The 15,739-nt window shown below is 44.1% G+C and overlaps 3 protein-coding genes across 3 annotated transcripts; 1 reads left to right on the top strand and 2 right to left on the bottom strand.

Moving 5' to 3' along the window:
- Positions 1 to 1,169: 1,169 nt before the first annotated feature.
- LOC308375007 (uncharacterized protein) lies at positions 1,170 to 3,511 on the bottom strand. The gene is made up of 3 exons (XM_080851026.1): positions 3,326 to 3,511; positions 3,181 to 3,239; positions 1,170 to 2,818 (listed from the first exon to the last, which is right to left on the bottom strand). Exons 1-3 carry the CDS (start codon positions 3,469 to 3,471, stop codon positions 1,323 to 1,325), a joined length of 1,701 nt encoding a protein of 566 aa, XP_080707152.1. The 5' UTR covers positions 3,472 to 3,511; the 3' UTR covers positions 1,170 to 1,322.
- LOC308375505 (uncharacterized protein) lies at positions 3,471 to 5,234 on the bottom strand (the record flags this gene model as incomplete). Its single annotated transcript, XM_080851674.1, has 6 exons — positions 5,206 to 5,234; positions 4,970 to 5,065; positions 4,762 to 4,872; positions 4,473 to 4,587; positions 3,637 to 4,301; positions 3,471 to 3,512 (listed from the first exon to the last, which is right to left on the bottom strand). The coding sequence occupies exons 2-6, from the start codon at positions 5,063 to 5,065 to the stop codon at positions 3,471 to 3,473; spliced, it is 1,029 nt and encodes a 342-aa protein (XP_080707800.1). The 5' UTR covers positions 5,206 to 5,234.
- A 1,415-nt stretch (positions 5,235 to 6,649) lies between these two features.
- LOC308374957 (uncharacterized protein) lies at positions 6,650 to 10,497 on the top strand (the record flags this gene model as incomplete). The annotated part of the gene is made up of 7 exons (XM_080850959.1): positions 6,650 to 6,789; positions 7,284 to 7,486; positions 7,597 to 7,689; positions 7,788 to 7,883; positions 8,253 to 8,363; positions 8,459 to 8,582; positions 9,029 to 10,497. The coding sequence occupies exons 1-7, from the start codon at positions 6,762 to 6,764 to the stop codon at positions 10,495 to 10,497; spliced, it is 2,124 nt and encodes a 707-aa protein (XP_080707085.1). The 5' UTR covers positions 6,650 to 6,761.
- Positions 10,498 to 15,739: the final 5,242 nt, after the last annotated feature.

Here is a 15,739-nt window from a genome sequence, read left to right as displayed (position 1 = left end):
AAAACATCTACAATACGCCTTCTCATGTAAAGTCCTTAGAATGCCTTCAGCATGACAAGCAGCGAAGGACCCAGTAGGTAGCCTATGCCTTTTGAATTGCTTACGACTTTCCACTTTTCATTATGCAACGGAAGTTGATTCAAGGAAGCACGTGAGTGAGTTTTCAACACAAAAAAGGCAATTATTGCTTTGCAGCAAATTAACCTTTGCTTAATTAAAATAGATTTGAAGTTGCCACAAGGTTAATAACATAAATTAACATATTTTCTCCTGCAGAGATGATCAAAACGGGCTGTTTGTTTATTAAAATGTCCGTGTTTCTTTTGGTGATAAAAACACAAGCCATTTTGGGCAATTTTATGAAGAAATAGCGCTGAAATACACATTTTATTCCAATTATTTGCATAATAATTACCAATTGCTGTGATGACTGACCTTTTCGTGAATTTTGTTCCCGGAATCATTTGCAGTCCTTTTAGTCTTGCTTTATTGCCCTTCCAGATGAGAAAGTGTTAGAAACGCTCTGAACTTCTTGTTACCATAGGTACCATTCAGAATCATTCGACCATTGTGGAATTAGAAAAAAAACTGTTAAATGACGTTTTCTTTTGATGTTTCGGCCATTTTTGCTGTCCACTATAACTATGCCCTACTCACTTTAATCTTGACAGTTTTCACGGGAATTCAATTAATTAACTTCAAATAGCCGCTCTACTTCATATGAAGCCATAATTGTGATTGTCTCATTAGAAAATGCACCCTCCTCCAGGACAGTCCAGCCACTCTTGCAGTTTGAAGGAAATAAAGGAACAGGGACCTACTTTGGCCAAAGGTAGTGGGATAAAGGAGTTAGACATTGTAGCCTACACAACACTGGAATTACTATTAGTACTTCTTGAAACTAAAAACAAACAAACAACAACAGATACTTCATAAATCAATCATGTATATTGTTTTCCACATAGACAAAATGCATCCGCTTTGCAAGCTTATAAATCATCTTTTTACAGAATGAATCTGTCAAAATAATGCTTTTCATTCTAATGCTTTTGGTACTTTGAATATAAAATTCAATTATTTGTTCATTTAGGGCCACTGAGAATATGCAGTGCATTACATATTTCATTATTATGAGTTTTAAGGTATGAATAATTGTTGACGCCCTCTCTGTATGCATCATTATATAGTCTGTATTAAAAAAATATTACAAATTTTACATCCGTACAAACAACTCAGCACAAACACATCTGAATTTTACATCTGTATTACAGTGTGTGGAGTGTCAAATAAAAAATAAAAATTCACACACAGTGACGGCACGGTCACATATCAACTTCATTCTGGGTTGTTGTTACCGTCAGGACAACCCTGTGCTCCCCCACTATGCTGGCAGCCTGGTGCAGTCCCTCTGGATTGTCAGGCAAGCTCACACCCGTAATAGCTTTGTCTCTCGCGTGGGTCAGCGTGTGTTTGTTAAGTTTGGCCACAGTAGAGAACGCTTTGGGGCAGATCCCACAGGCATGGGGCCGTTCCCCGGTGTGGTTACGCTTGTGCCTCGCAAGCTCGGACGAGCTGCGGAACTTCATGGGGCATTCTGGGCAGGCGTACGGGCGTTCGCCAGTGTGCACCCGCTCGTGCAGTGCCACCTCAGCCGAGGTCAGGAAGGTCTTGTCGCAGTGGGAGCACGTGAACGGCCTCTCGCCCGTGTGCATAAGATGGTGGCGGGTCAGGGCGAAAGGCTTGGTGAACCGCTTGCCGCAGTACGAACAGGGGTACGGCCGCTCGCCACTGTGCGCCAGGATGTGTTCCTGGAGTGCCCGCTTGGACTTGAGACGCTTGTTGCACAGCGTGCACGGGTATGGCCTGTCGTCGGTGTGGGACTTGTAGTGCTTGGAGAGCTCGCCCAGGGAGAGGAAGCGCTTGCCGCACTGCGAGCATAGGAAGGGCCTTTCGCCCGTGTGCATGCGCTGATGGCGTTCCAGGATAGACACCAAGGTGAAGCGCTTGGGGCAGTGTTCGCACTTGAAGGGTCTCTCCCCGGTGTGTACCACCTGGTGCTTCTTGAGAGCAGAGTTGAGGCCAAAGCAGCGGCCACACTGGGCGCACTGGTGCGGCCGCTCACCGGTGTGGGTCAGCTGGTGCCGTTTTACGTCAGCCCGCCGCGTGTACGTCTTGTCGCACTGCGGGCACTTGAACTGCCGCTTACCCATGTGCGTCTGCCGGTGCTTGGAGCGCTCCAGCAGGGTGTCGAAGCCCTCGCCACACTGCTGACACTTGTACTCGAGCTTGTCACCGTGCGTCTTCCGGTGCTCGATCAGGGTTACCGGCGTGGGGAAGCTCTCGCCGCAGATGGAGCACGTGTGTGGCATGGGCCCCTCGTGGCTCTTCTTGTGGTGGGCCGCCAGCATGCGCAGGTTGTGGAAGTCGGAGCTGCACGTCTGGCAGCGGAAGATGCACTCACCGTGGGTCTTGCGCTGGTGCTTGGTGAGGTCCCAAGCGTGCTGGAAGGTCTTCTCGCAGTGGGAGCAGTGGAAGGGACGCTCCCCCGTGTGGATCAGCTGGTGCCGGCGTACGTCTGACGAGCGCGTGAAGGTCTTACCGCAGGTGTCACACTTGTAGCGGTAGTGGGGGCTTTTCACAGATGGATCCTTGGAGGATAACAGTGAGGAGGAGGTGGAGGAGGACGAGGATGACCTCCGTGTTCGGTAGGGACCAGCAGAGGGCTTGGAAATGTCTGTGCCATTCTGTTTGGGGTCCGTGACCTTGTTCAGCTGGTCTGCATGATAATTCTGATTGTTCTCCTGGAGATGCCCTTCCCCTTTATAGAAAGAGAGAGAGTTAAAAGAGACCATTACAGCCAAGTGAAACCAAAGACAGGACGGATGAACATTGCATCATAATATCATTATAAACATACGTTAGAAAGTTAAAAATAGACTCGGCACAGAGTAAAGCAGCTGACTAACCATCAGCAGTCAGTGTTTACATATGCACGGTTACCATCATTGGGAATATTACACTTCCATCCCTTCACAGTCTGTGGACTCATGCATGAGCAGTGCAAGTATTACTGGTTGTATTTTGTGAGTCTGTGTGCGTGCATGCTTTTTGTGTGTGAACAAGTGTGGTTTTCATGACAAACTACAGAGGAAAAATCAAATACATAACGATGCTTTATACCTGCCATGTCTTCCTTTATGTCTGTCTCTGAAGGTGTATTTAGGGCTTTTTTGCCATTCCTAAAATATAAATGCACATGTTACAGATGATGAAAACAAACACTTAGACATATTTTCAACAAAACCCGTCCACCCCCAACTCCTACTTGTTCTCAGAAGACAAAGGGATGACCACTGCAATGTCCTCATTCTCCTTCTTTGCAATAGGCGGTCTACCCCTTCGTCTTGGAGTGCTGACTGGAGTCTTCTTCTTCTCGCCCTTTCTTGGTCTCCCAGGGCCACGACGTGGCATCACAGTTTGACAACCTTCTGTGACCTCAGGATTCGAGATATCTGTGGATAGTTCCCTGACAGCAATAGGGTCCTCTTTCTGCGATGGCAATATTTCCTCTTGAGGTGGAGACACTGAAGGTCCTGCTTGGCTATCTTCCTGACTGCACTTGATAACGTTGCTGACGTTGTTCTCCTCTCCATCTTTGCCTGAAGTTGCCAAATTCTCAACAACAAGATCATCATGTTGTCCACTGCAAGATGCATTGCCCTTGATATCAACATCCATCACGCCAGAAGAACCTATGCTCTTTGGAGCAATGCCCCCCTCGACGACCACTGCTTCTGGAATCGACTCCCACTTTACTGACACATCCTGCAACGAATCCACCACTGTTCTATCATGTACAGATTGGGACTGCAGTGTCTCCTGGGAAATAGTCACAATTGCTTCCTTAAATTGGCTGTTCACTGACTCTGCTAAATGCAGTGGCTCTTCCAAAACAGTCACCATCTCCTCGCTCCTTGGCTCCACAAGAACAGCCCTCTCCTCCAATGGGCCACTGCTCTCCATCTTTACCTCAATATCCTCATTGATCAACTGAACAACATTAGCCTGATCCTCTTCTACGGTGACAGCATCGCCTTCTTCGCTTGTCCTTAGCTCCACCTCTGTGTACTCTGTCACGATGATGGTTTCGGTCACAACGTCAGGGCTCAGTATGCCCACACAGGCCGATTCCGACTGGAGGTGATAGGTCACAGGCTCTGTGGCCATGACGACCTTGATGGAGGGGGGAGGAGTGGCAAGGGAACTCAGGATGCAGTCTCCCTTTGGGGAAGTGGAAGTTGCTGATAAACAAAAAAAAGGGGTAAGTGAATCAAGAGACTATCATTAGTAAATGCCGATATATGTAAAGGCGCAGTGGTGTGCTTCATCAACTGACCAGGGTTCAATCAAGAGACTATCATTAGTAAATGCTGATATATGTAAAGGCACAGTGGTGTGCTTCATCAACTAACCAGGGTTCAAGTGACTGCGACTTGGACAGTGCTGCAGCAGAACCTTCAAGTCCTTTGTCCCAAGCTGCACACATTTCTCAAAAAAAGCAGGAACAGCAGTGAGCCAGGAAACAATCTGTAAAAGAGAAAGGTCTTCATTCAGTCCAAACGACATCCAGTACATCTAGATATATCTGGATCAAGAAATATCTGTAGCAAGAAAATAAACAATTGTAAGAGCAAAATGTATTGAATGAATAACAGCAGCTATGAAATTACAATGAATACAATGTAACGCCTTTTTATCTACCTGTTCCATGTCTGGTACAGGCATCCATTGTTCAAGTCTTGAAAGTAACTCCCACATCAGTTCCTTAACTGCAGTGTCATACTTTGGTCCATATTCCACTGGATATACCTCCTAAGAATGGAGATCTCATTTTAATTATTAAAAGTAAATTCTATGTTATACTTTTACCGAAAACATAAATTAATAACTTAAATTGAATTCATCTAACCTGGAAAAAATATGCTTTCTCAACAGGATCTTTCAATAAAGCATAAATGAGGTTCTCAAAATTAGCCATAGATGCCTCAATATCTGAATCTTTCATCTAAGACAAAAATGGAGCACAGTGTTAGGTCAGAATCATATCATTATTTAAAACAACAACATTTTCAAAAACATTATGTAAAGCATGCCATATTTTTCCCATTCACAAGCTATGTTCCATGTCATAACACCACTACATACCAAAGACAGTCCAGAGGGAAGGCAGCAAGTTTTCATTCTGTCCAAGTAGTGCTGGACTGTTGGTCCATCTACTGGTCCACGGCATAACTCTAAAAGAGCCTAAAACACAAGCATGTAAATTAAACTGACAGAATGATTAGTAACAACAAAAATATCAACAAAGAGCCATTAGGCATAAAAAAAAAAACTTGCTCACCCTGGCACGTAGTCCCAAAAGAAGTTGTATTTTCTCCCTGTGACTGAGCAGCTCTGGAGCCAACTCCGTAACCATGGTCACAAATTCATCAAGCTCGTCGTAGTGCATACATTTTTTCTGCTGGACTACTTGCCACAATAATGCAGTCATCAACCTCAATGGTGGAACCAGTAGGCGCAAGGAGGACAGGGGGAGGGAGGGAGCTGCCAAAAGAAAAAACATGAAGATGCCTGAGCTGTTGTTTGTATGACAATTACTGAACACAACAAAGTATGAAATCGTGCAATCATGAACTTGGCTGTAGCAAACATTTCAGCCGTAGGTTACCTGTAGATTACACCTTTTTACCATTATGTGTGATAGGTATGCTTTTCACCGTTAACTCGCTGAGGACCTGTCGAAATTTCACACGCAATATCATTGTATGATAATGCAGTTAAATGGAATAGCATTTATCTCTGTATAAACTGTTCAGCCAACAACACAGTAATCATGCTAGCAATCTGCGCAGCATTGATCCGCTTCAAGTATGGGAAGTATAGGCAACACCTGCACATGTTTATGTGTTTCACTGATATTCTTTCCTACTCGCATTTCAAGCGTCTGACACGGTGACCTTCACTTTTGATTACCATTGAGAGTACACTACGCAGAAAGTAACTTGAAAATGTTGTTTAAAGGACTGTTAAATGCAGCACATTAGCTAACTTAGGTGGATAGCAGTCTCATCCTGACCATAGGTAGCTTCGGTTAAGGCTGCAAAATAGGCTCACTAGACAAGCATGTGACTGAAAAGGAAAAATCAAACACCTGAATCATCATTCTCAGATGAGAGTCCCCGCTCCATTTTTGCGAATCCTCAGCAGTAACAAGGCAAAGAAAGGAAATCCGTGGAATTAAAACATCAACTAATAACCTAACTAGCTCAAGTACGCTAGGTTTGCTAACTGGTGCCAAAGATTGTTGCTGATCGAGGTGAATCCTGGGAGTAGTAGTTCAGAAAACTTCAGTTATCAGTGAAGAATTTCAAGGATACTTATCGTACATTGGAAATGTTCTGAGATAATTTAAAATATATATTCCTTTTGACTACATCATGGACGACCGGCGACAACGTTGTAATCTTACTCTAAACACGCCTTCTGAAACATTAAAAACTACAAATCCCTCTTGGGTGTGGAAATCTACGTCATGACATCATTCGAGACGTCCACAGCAATCACGGAATGGACAGAATGCGCAGGAAATCATTTTCAAGATAGCAATGGTGTAAAGGGAAAGGGTACTCTTGTCCAATTTCTACACCATAAACTATTGTAGACACTAATGATAAGTGATAAATTACCGTGTTCCCACTATAATGGAAACATGCATCGAAGAGTCGTCAAGTAAGTCAAATCAGAAAGTGCAATTACACAGTGTACAGCTAGCTTGCAGGTATCATTAGCCAACTTCAATTCTAGATTGGAAAGGACAGCAAAATGCTTAGCGGAAAGTTAAATATAGTTCTGAAGTTGCATCTTTTTGCAAACTGGACGTAAGGTGTTTATAATTGTAAACTTGAGGTCTGCACGGTCTTTTGGCAGAAAACAGCTGGTTAAAACACAGCTTGCAACAGCCTTTTAATAGTTGGTAAGCAAATCAAATATGGGTGAAGAAGCTGTTATACACCTGAAGTTGTCAGGGTGGGAATTTCATGAAATATTGTACTGGACGGATGTTCAGGAGCCCCACATGATAGAAAAGACTCAAGATTTTACGATTAAAGGATGGTCAAGTCTGAGCCACTAAACTGCATTGCAGTCACTGTAACTGTAATCTCACAGAGACTGGAGATATCTTTGTATGAGGGGCTCCTCCTCAGGTATGTCTCTGTCTGCAGATATATTCCTCCCTCTGTCTTCGCTGCGTCTCCTGATCCCGCCACTGCGGCTCGTCTCTGCTGCTATGTGGCAGGTGGCACAGAGAAGAGACATCATGGATTATGGAAAGCTGGAGGAATTTGTCAGTTTGGTGACAGAGACAGTCCCGGATCTTATCACTTGCAAACAGAGAGCCCAACTGCTACTTGGCCTACGAGCAAGGGTGAGTTTAATGAACTGCAGTGTAACAGTTTGATATTCATGTAGGCTATGAAGAACACAAGAGAGTGACATGGTCACTGACTGCTTTTTTCCCTTGTCCATTTAACTCAGTTGATCCTTGAGTTGTGCCGTTGTGATTTTGCTGCTAATTCAGAGGCAATCCAGTCCTTGTTGGATCGCATTAGACCTCCAGGGCTTGCAGGGGTAGGTCTGTTTTTTTAATTAATAGTTGCCTTTTAAAATGAAACACATGACATGCTTGTGCATGCTTTTGTGCTGAATTCTGGATTGCACCTTTTCAGAGTGGAGATGCTCAGGTGGATGCAGAAGAGACCATCTTCCTGGAGCTGGTTCAGACCCTGCTGAAAGACACAGCTGAGAGGGAGCACTTCTTTCAGGTGGGCTAGTTTACCCAGCCTCTTACTATTTTACTTAAAATGTCAAATAATATCCTCCTGTCATGTAATTAATCTGATTATTTGATGAAGAGCCCATTACCTTGACCTTCACCAAAAAATATTGGTCCATATCTTTCAGTCTTAACATGCTAATATTGTTTGAGTGTGTTTGATTACGTCAATGACAATGACTCTAAAGTCTGCTTTTAATCACTACAAGGCAGGTTTTAAAATACAGCCCATAGATTAATTTGAATGTAAAATGTCATCCACTTGAACCAAGCGATTCTAAAGCAGTTTGGTTCTAATGTGACTACTAAATAAGAACACAGTTTGGTCAGACACTTTCACTTTTTACCTGTTGTACAGGTGGTGTTCCCAGTGGATTATGGCAATAAATATGACACAGACCTGCAGCTTCTGGTGTGGGAGTTCCTCTCCAGATTAGAGAAGCTGCTACCAGTGCCTGATCTTGGACAGGTATTTCTCAAAAACTGTCAAAGCTAGGTTCAACACAAATATATTTATTTACTGAGCATATTCATTTATGTGTGTTCTGTTATGCTTTGTTTTAGACGGTCTCTTGGCTTAGCTCTGCCCCCTCTGTGTTGGATGAATGTGTAGAGTCCCTCTCTCAGCCAGATGACTTGAAAACTCTCCTCCAGCATCACCAAAGCCTTGAGAACGTTGGGGTACAAGGTAAACCTAACACATTTTGAGCCCTGAAGGAAAGGTTTAAATGTGCTTGAATATTCCCCAGAGTTGCAGACTACAGATATATTTCTGCAGATATCCCATAGTTCAAGTTTTACTGATGATTGTAATTAAAGATTTGATGGTTTATTTTCCTGGTATTACATGATGTACAATAAATAATGTTTGCCACCTTAGAAAGGTAAACAGCCAACTTGTAGTGAATAACAGCATGCTTTAGAATTTAGATTTCACATGTGTATGTATTAGTGATTTTTTTACTTAACTTAATAAATGGTGTTTCTCACAGCATTAAAACATATTTAAATGGACTTTGGAGTGACCTTTGCTTGTATGTACCATGCAATAATGGCACTAGAAAATGTTTCTAATGTCTGTCCAGCAATTTGTACAGGCAGTACTCATTGCCTGTTTCCTTTTTGTTTCTTAAGGTTGCACTGTGGAGATGTCCTCTCAGGTCTTTGCCTGCTCGCAGTGCCCTTTCTTTCACATGCAGGAGTCCTTCCTAATTCAGCACATTGAGAAAAGTCACCCGGAGGAATATACCAAGCTGCAAAAGGCTGCTGAAAGACCCTTACCAAGGAGGACTTTCCAACGGGTCGAGTTCCCCCAGCCCTTTCCCATCCACGCTGAAACAGAAGTGGCACCCACTGGGGTCCACCCATGCCCCCAGTGCGGAAAAAGCTTCACGCGCTCTTCCGATGTAACACGTCACCAACGCATTCACACCGGCGAGCGGCCCTACACCTGTCAGGAGTGCAACAAGGGCTTCAAGAACTCCTGGGACTTGACGCGGCACCAGCGCATTCACACCGGCGAACGACCTTACGTGTGCCCGCAGTGCAGCAAGGGCTTCACCCAGTTTGGCCTGCTCAAGCTTCACTATGAGAGAACGCCATGTGGCATGAGCTCCGGGGAACCACTGGAACCCATAGAACTGGATGCAACAGGGCAAGCCAACCCAAAGGGTAAGTACAAGTGCCAGAAGTGCGGTGCGAGTTTTGACACCATCCTGGAACGGCTACAGCACCGGCAGACCCACGTGGTTAAGCGACAGTATAAGTGCATGCAGTGCGACAAGTCCTACAGCCGCCCGTCAGACATGCGGCGGCACCAGATGAAGCACACAGGGGAGAGACCCTTCCCGTGCGAAGAGTGCGGCAAGTGCTTCACTCACTGGTGGCTGCTGAAGAAGCATCAGCAGATTCATAGCCGCGAACGGCCATTCCCCTGCCCAGTGTGTGGCAAGGCCTTCTCCCAGCCACAGATCCTCAGTCGCCACCAGCTGACCCACAACGGCACGCGGCCCTTCCCATGCTCCTACTGCGACAAGAGCTTCACACAGCTGGCCGGGCTGACGCGCCACCTGCGCATCCACTCAGGCGAGCGACCCTTCCCTTGCTCCGTATGTGGCAAGAGCTTCCTGACGCATGGCGAGCTGACAAGGCACCACCGCAGCCACACAGACGAGAGACCCTACCCATGCCCGCATTGCCCCAAAAGCTTTAAGACGAAGCGAGCCCAGGCCGAGCACCTCAACACCCACACGGGGGAGAGGCCCTTCTCCTGTGCCCACTGCAGCAAGACTTTCGCAAAGTCCACATCGCTGGTGCGCCACAACCTCATGCATACAGGGGAGCGGCCGCACCCCTGCCCTGAGTGTGAGAAGACCTTCCTGACGTCCGGGGAGCTGCTCCTGCATCGGCGCATACACACAGGCGAACGCCCTTACCCTTGCACGCTGTGCGAGCGCAGATTCCGCTGTTCCTCGGACCTCACCATGCACCTGCGGACTCACACTGGCGAGAGGCCATACAGCTGCGGGGAGTGTAAGAAATGCTTTTCCACCTCCACACGCCTCAAGAGACACATGTTTACGCATGTTGGAAAGACTATGTAAAAGGACATTGCGAGAAATGTGAAATTTCAGAATTAAATGACTATTGGATTGCAATTAGTGTTGTTTTCTCCCTATTCTTCTTCTTTAAGGGTAATTCAGGAATGCCTTTTAAATGTGTACTTCTAATTCACTTGCTGATACACAGCTACTTTGCTTTCAAACAGCCTGCATCCAATTCGCCCGGAAATGTCTTTCAAAAGAGTTGACTGTGTCAAGACAATAGCGAATAGAAATGTATACGTTCGATGCTAGAATTAAACTTACACTTTTAGAGAGTTGACTGTGTCAAGACAATATAGCGAATAGAAATTCATACGTTCGATGCTAGAATAAAACTTACACTTTTAGCGATTTCTTCCGTAATTGTCCTGTGTTAATTAACGAACGGTTGAGAAGTTCTAACAATCTTCTAAACCTACATTTCAGAACTTAATTTCAACATGTGTAAAATATTGAGCGCATCTTGCGATCATGGTTATCTATGTGCGCGAGATACTGATGCCATTGGAATGTTAAATTAGTGTTCTGAAGTGGCGACATATCCGTAGCGTTAGTAACGATAAAAATGGCAAGAAGAGGACGAAAGGTAAATAAGCGACACATTTGGTTCTGTGACATTTTAAATCTTGGCAGTAGGTTTTATATCTGCAGAAAAGTGCGTTGTGTTTCATGTCTCGAAACGTGGCTTCCATATTAACAGGTTTTTTTTTTTTTTTTTTTTTTTTTAACTGTCACAAAAAGACAAAACACGTAAAGAAGACACTGGTTAAGGAGACTGCGGGTGCTACTGCAGAAGCAACAGGGGAGACCAGGTACGAATACCGAACAGGAACCTAACTTGTTAATTTAATTTTAAGTCCTTGTAATGACTGAACAGTGCCCTACATTTAAGCACGACCTACATGACTGCAGCTATGCCTGAGGAAACATCCTCTCAACAATCGACTTTTCCTACACAGGTTTTAGAGGTAGGTAATGGCAAACTACTGAACATTGACTAAGGCCACAGGTTTAGAAAATGTGGTAGCAACAAGATTTTCTATATTGGGCCGATGGGCTTAATGGCTGCTAGTACTAGTGACCTGTAATCCTTTGAGTGCCTGACACAGGAGGAGACAAAACCAGAAGAGGAAGTTGAACTCGTGAAAAACACAGCAATGAGGAAGATGATAAGAAAAGGCCTGAAGATTTTGATGGCACCTACGGTGATCTAAAATTTGCCAACAATTTTGGGAGATATGACTTTCAGTATAAGTCAGTAGATAGTATATACACTTGTAATAAACGTATTATGTGTTTAGGGATACACAAATATACAGAGGTGGGTAGTTATGCTACTATGTTTCCTCTGTGACCAACAATCACTATCTAATACATAGCCATCATGCCTTGACTCTTCTGCAGACATCAGCAATTGTACAGAAACGTCTCCCAACCACATCCATGCAAGTGGAGGAGGTGAAAGCCTTTGACCAGCAGTTGGCTGAGGAGATGCTGAAAAAAGTGTTTGACATGGTGGAGGTTATGCTCATGGAGCTGATCGCTGATCGCGAGGACTTATCTTGCATTACCCTCATTCTCAAAAAAGGGCAGGGACAACAACCGCATCTTCCCTTGAAGATGGAGGACTGGACCCTAGACCAATATATACTCCTGATCACCCGCCTTACCGGTCAAGTCACCATCATCATGCTGGACCACCTGATGCACACGTGCAAAAATGACCTGACAAATGACGACAAACTATGGAGGGTAGGGTTCACCAAGCCAGTCTACGCCATCACCCACAATTTGGCAGTGCAGGCTGCCAACACGGCTGACCCCAATAAGTTTAGAAACTACATGAAGCCTGGCTCAAGGAGCAAGCCGTTTTGTTTGCCAACCAAAGCCCCAACAGCTCAGTCTGGAGCAGCTTCTGGGGAGGCTTCGGGGTCAGCCTTGAGATCTTCATGTAGCAACCAGCAGACCTCTGCTGCTTCTCTTGCCTCAAGACCTGCCCCAACGGCCTCCAAACCTCAGTCGGCAGCACTCCAGTCTGTCTCTGTGGCCTCCAGAGATGTCAAACGCCAGGAAGCGTTTGCTTCCCCGGTGAGCACCACTGTACCCCCGCCAGAGAAACCTCAGAAGATCACATTGATGGTCATAGATGTGGTCCTCAGCTCAATCAGAGATCTAACCAGACTGGGAATGTTGCCCTAAAGAACATTCTGATTTTTTTTTTTTTAAACTAGTTTCTATCACAAGCATGCAATGAGTGTTTTTAGAATTAAAATATGATTAACAACAAAGTCTCAATGGGTTTAGTTTTTTTTTACAAGAAACTAACAATCAGTGAAGTGACTCAAGCATGTTAAATTGTGTGAATGAGTAGGTAATGATATGCAACAAATGCAACATGCACTTCTACTACACAATGCTAATAGTTACTTTTTACTTCATCCGAGATGGCCCTCCAAGATTATTACGATACATATTTGGCGCCATCAGGTGGGGAAAAATAAAATTTAACATTAAGAATATAGACTGTATATTATTATATATTGATTACAAAAGTTCAAATTATAAACAGTATTATTTGTATTATAGTCTTCTTGTATACCTGTGTATTAATCTAAACCTCATGTAGATGGTATAAAATAGGACACATCTTGTACAAAGTGTGTGGTCACGTTTATGAAGATCAGATATTAAGACACACCTCCAATGTCCTAGTTGTCGTGACGTTCCCTGCAGATTTTCATATTTATATCAGAAAAGTAATTATGTCTTGTGATGATGAGTTGAAAAGTCATGGGATGTGCCTAGCTACAGTTGCAACAACAAACACATAAGAGGAGGAGGACCTACTGAAATGCTGTATAATGACTAACCTGTCCGGTGAGCCACACACACACCCTGAGTTATGTCTCAAAATGCAATTACATCAAGATAAGAGTACAATTATCGGTTAAGGAGAATACAGTTTTGGTGTGGCTCTAGTGGTATATTAACCAAAGGCGTAGAGCTGTGGCCCGTAGTGAGCTATAAAACCCAAACCTTTGCACTTCATATTTTTTCAATGTATTGACCGTGCTCATTCGTGTTGGCACAACTGAATATGACAAGGAGAACATAAAAAAAACAGTAGTTAAAACTGCTAGCAAGGGTAAGGCAACTCTACTGGCAGGACATGGCTACCAAACAAAAACTGGGGCAAGGTAAGTCACTCTGTTTTTACCATTATGGTTTTCATTCAAATGACTAAGGTCTGAAGCTATATGCAGGATGTCAACTTATAGGAAAACATGGAAATACTAGTACCTATTTTACTTAACATTATCCATAAAAGTTGTGTGTAGATACGCTTACAATAGCATTTGAGATGGACAGCTTTAAAGTTTTGGGGATTTCAAGAAATTGGCTGCCTAGATTTTCCTTCAGTGCAACAGCGTAACCAAAACAAAAGGCGTGATCCTCCTTTCTATCATATCACAACCCAAAACTGTTTTAAGGCCTGTTAAAGGTAAAGTGTAGTATGTCCTTCCATGTATATGGAACAACGTGTCATTTTCTGCGGGTAATGATTATTGGTTGACACAGCCCAACCTTATCTTGCTTTTGCTGCACCTTATTATGATCAATACCTTACGGATGACAATTTCTAACCTGCAAAACTGTGGTAAATATTTTAACCTGGCTCAATGTACTTGTAATGCAGAATCTTAAGTAAATATTGTGACCCTGAATTCCATGATTTACACTTCAATACAAACTAAATATAAAATATATATACATTAGGGGGGATATTAGGCTTCAAATTTGATGTCTTTCAAAAGTATTGTGTAGGTAAAGTAGTATGTTTACTTTCTGTATTTGTCAGGGCTGGGACAACAGCTTTCAGAACTGAGGATTGTTCTTTTGGGAGGAAGAAACTCTGGAAAAAGCTGTGTGGGAAACATGGCCATATGCGCAGAAGAGTTTGTCACACGAGAGCGAACTATGTGTCTGAGGAGACATGCAGAGGTTTTGGGCAAGCATATTATTGTCACTGACACCCCAGGCTGGTGGTGTGACTTCCAAGCTTGCGATTCCCCAGAGCTCGTGAAAAGAGAGATAGTCCGTAGCATTACACTGAGCCACCCTGGGCCACACATGTTCCTTCTGGTCATAAAAGTAGACTCAGCTTTCACAGAGAAGCGAAGAAGGGCAGTGCAAGACCATCTGGAGCTTCTTGGTGAGGCTGTGTGGGGCCACACTTCAGTTCTGTTCACCAAAGGAGAACACTCAAATAACATCGCTATTGACGACCACATCAAAAGGGGAGGGAGACCCCTACAGTGGATCCTTGAGAAATGTGGCAAGAGGTATCATGCCCTTGATATTAACTGTGAGCATGGTATAAAACAAAGTGCTCATCTATTGGAGAAGATAGCCGAGATGATAGCAGGAAGTGGTGGGCATCATTTTGAGATGGAGCAACAAACTCTACAGGAAGTGGAGGACAGCCGGTCTGGAATGGTTCTGAGGGCTCAACAGCGACTGATGAGAGTGAAATCACAAAGACGCCGGCTCAGTGGTGAGTGGGTTATGACCTTGAAAAATATTTATTTTATCACTGACCAAACTTCAAGATACACTACTCATAGAAGAGTCTTAGCAATTAAGTATGCCCTTCAGACTATTTAATGAGCAATGAATCAGATGTGATAAGAACTAAAATGAATCTAATGTGAATGCATAATCAAATAGCTGTGCCATTGTTAGAACTTTCTTTCTGTGCAAAAACCTTTACACTTGAAAACTTTTTCCGACAGGTCTGGCAAAGCCCTTGGACGAACTAAGCATTGTGCTGGTGGGTGCAAGGGGATCTGGGAAAAGCTCTGTGGGGTGTACTATTATGTCTGGACAGGAGGAATTTGACAAGAAGAGGCGAACAGCCCACTGTGTGACCAAAACATGCAGAGTTGCAGGGAGGCAAGTCACCCTGGTGGACACACCTGGTTGGTGGATGAACTACTTTGCACAAGACTCCCCAGCGTCAATGAAACGGGAGTTGATGCGGAGTGTGCATCTGTGTTCCTCTGGTCCCCATGGCTTTCTTCTGGTGGTGCGTGTGGACAAGGCCTTCACTGATATGTATGGTAGAGCTTTACAAGAACATTTGGAACTTCTCAGTGAACGAGTGTGGAGCCACACCATTGTTTTATTCAGCTTTGGCGACTGGTTGGGAGACACAACCATTGAACATTACATTGAGACCGAA

Source organism: Sprattus sprattus, assembly GCF_963457725.1.
Source record: "Sprattus sprattus genome assembly, chromosome: 14".
NCBI lineage: Eukaryota > Metazoa > Chordata > Actinopteri > Clupeiformes > Clupeidae > Sprattus > Sprattus sprattus.
The sequence above is the reverse complement of the archived record's forward strand: the minus strand, read 5'-3'. Positions and strand labels throughout refer to the sequence as shown.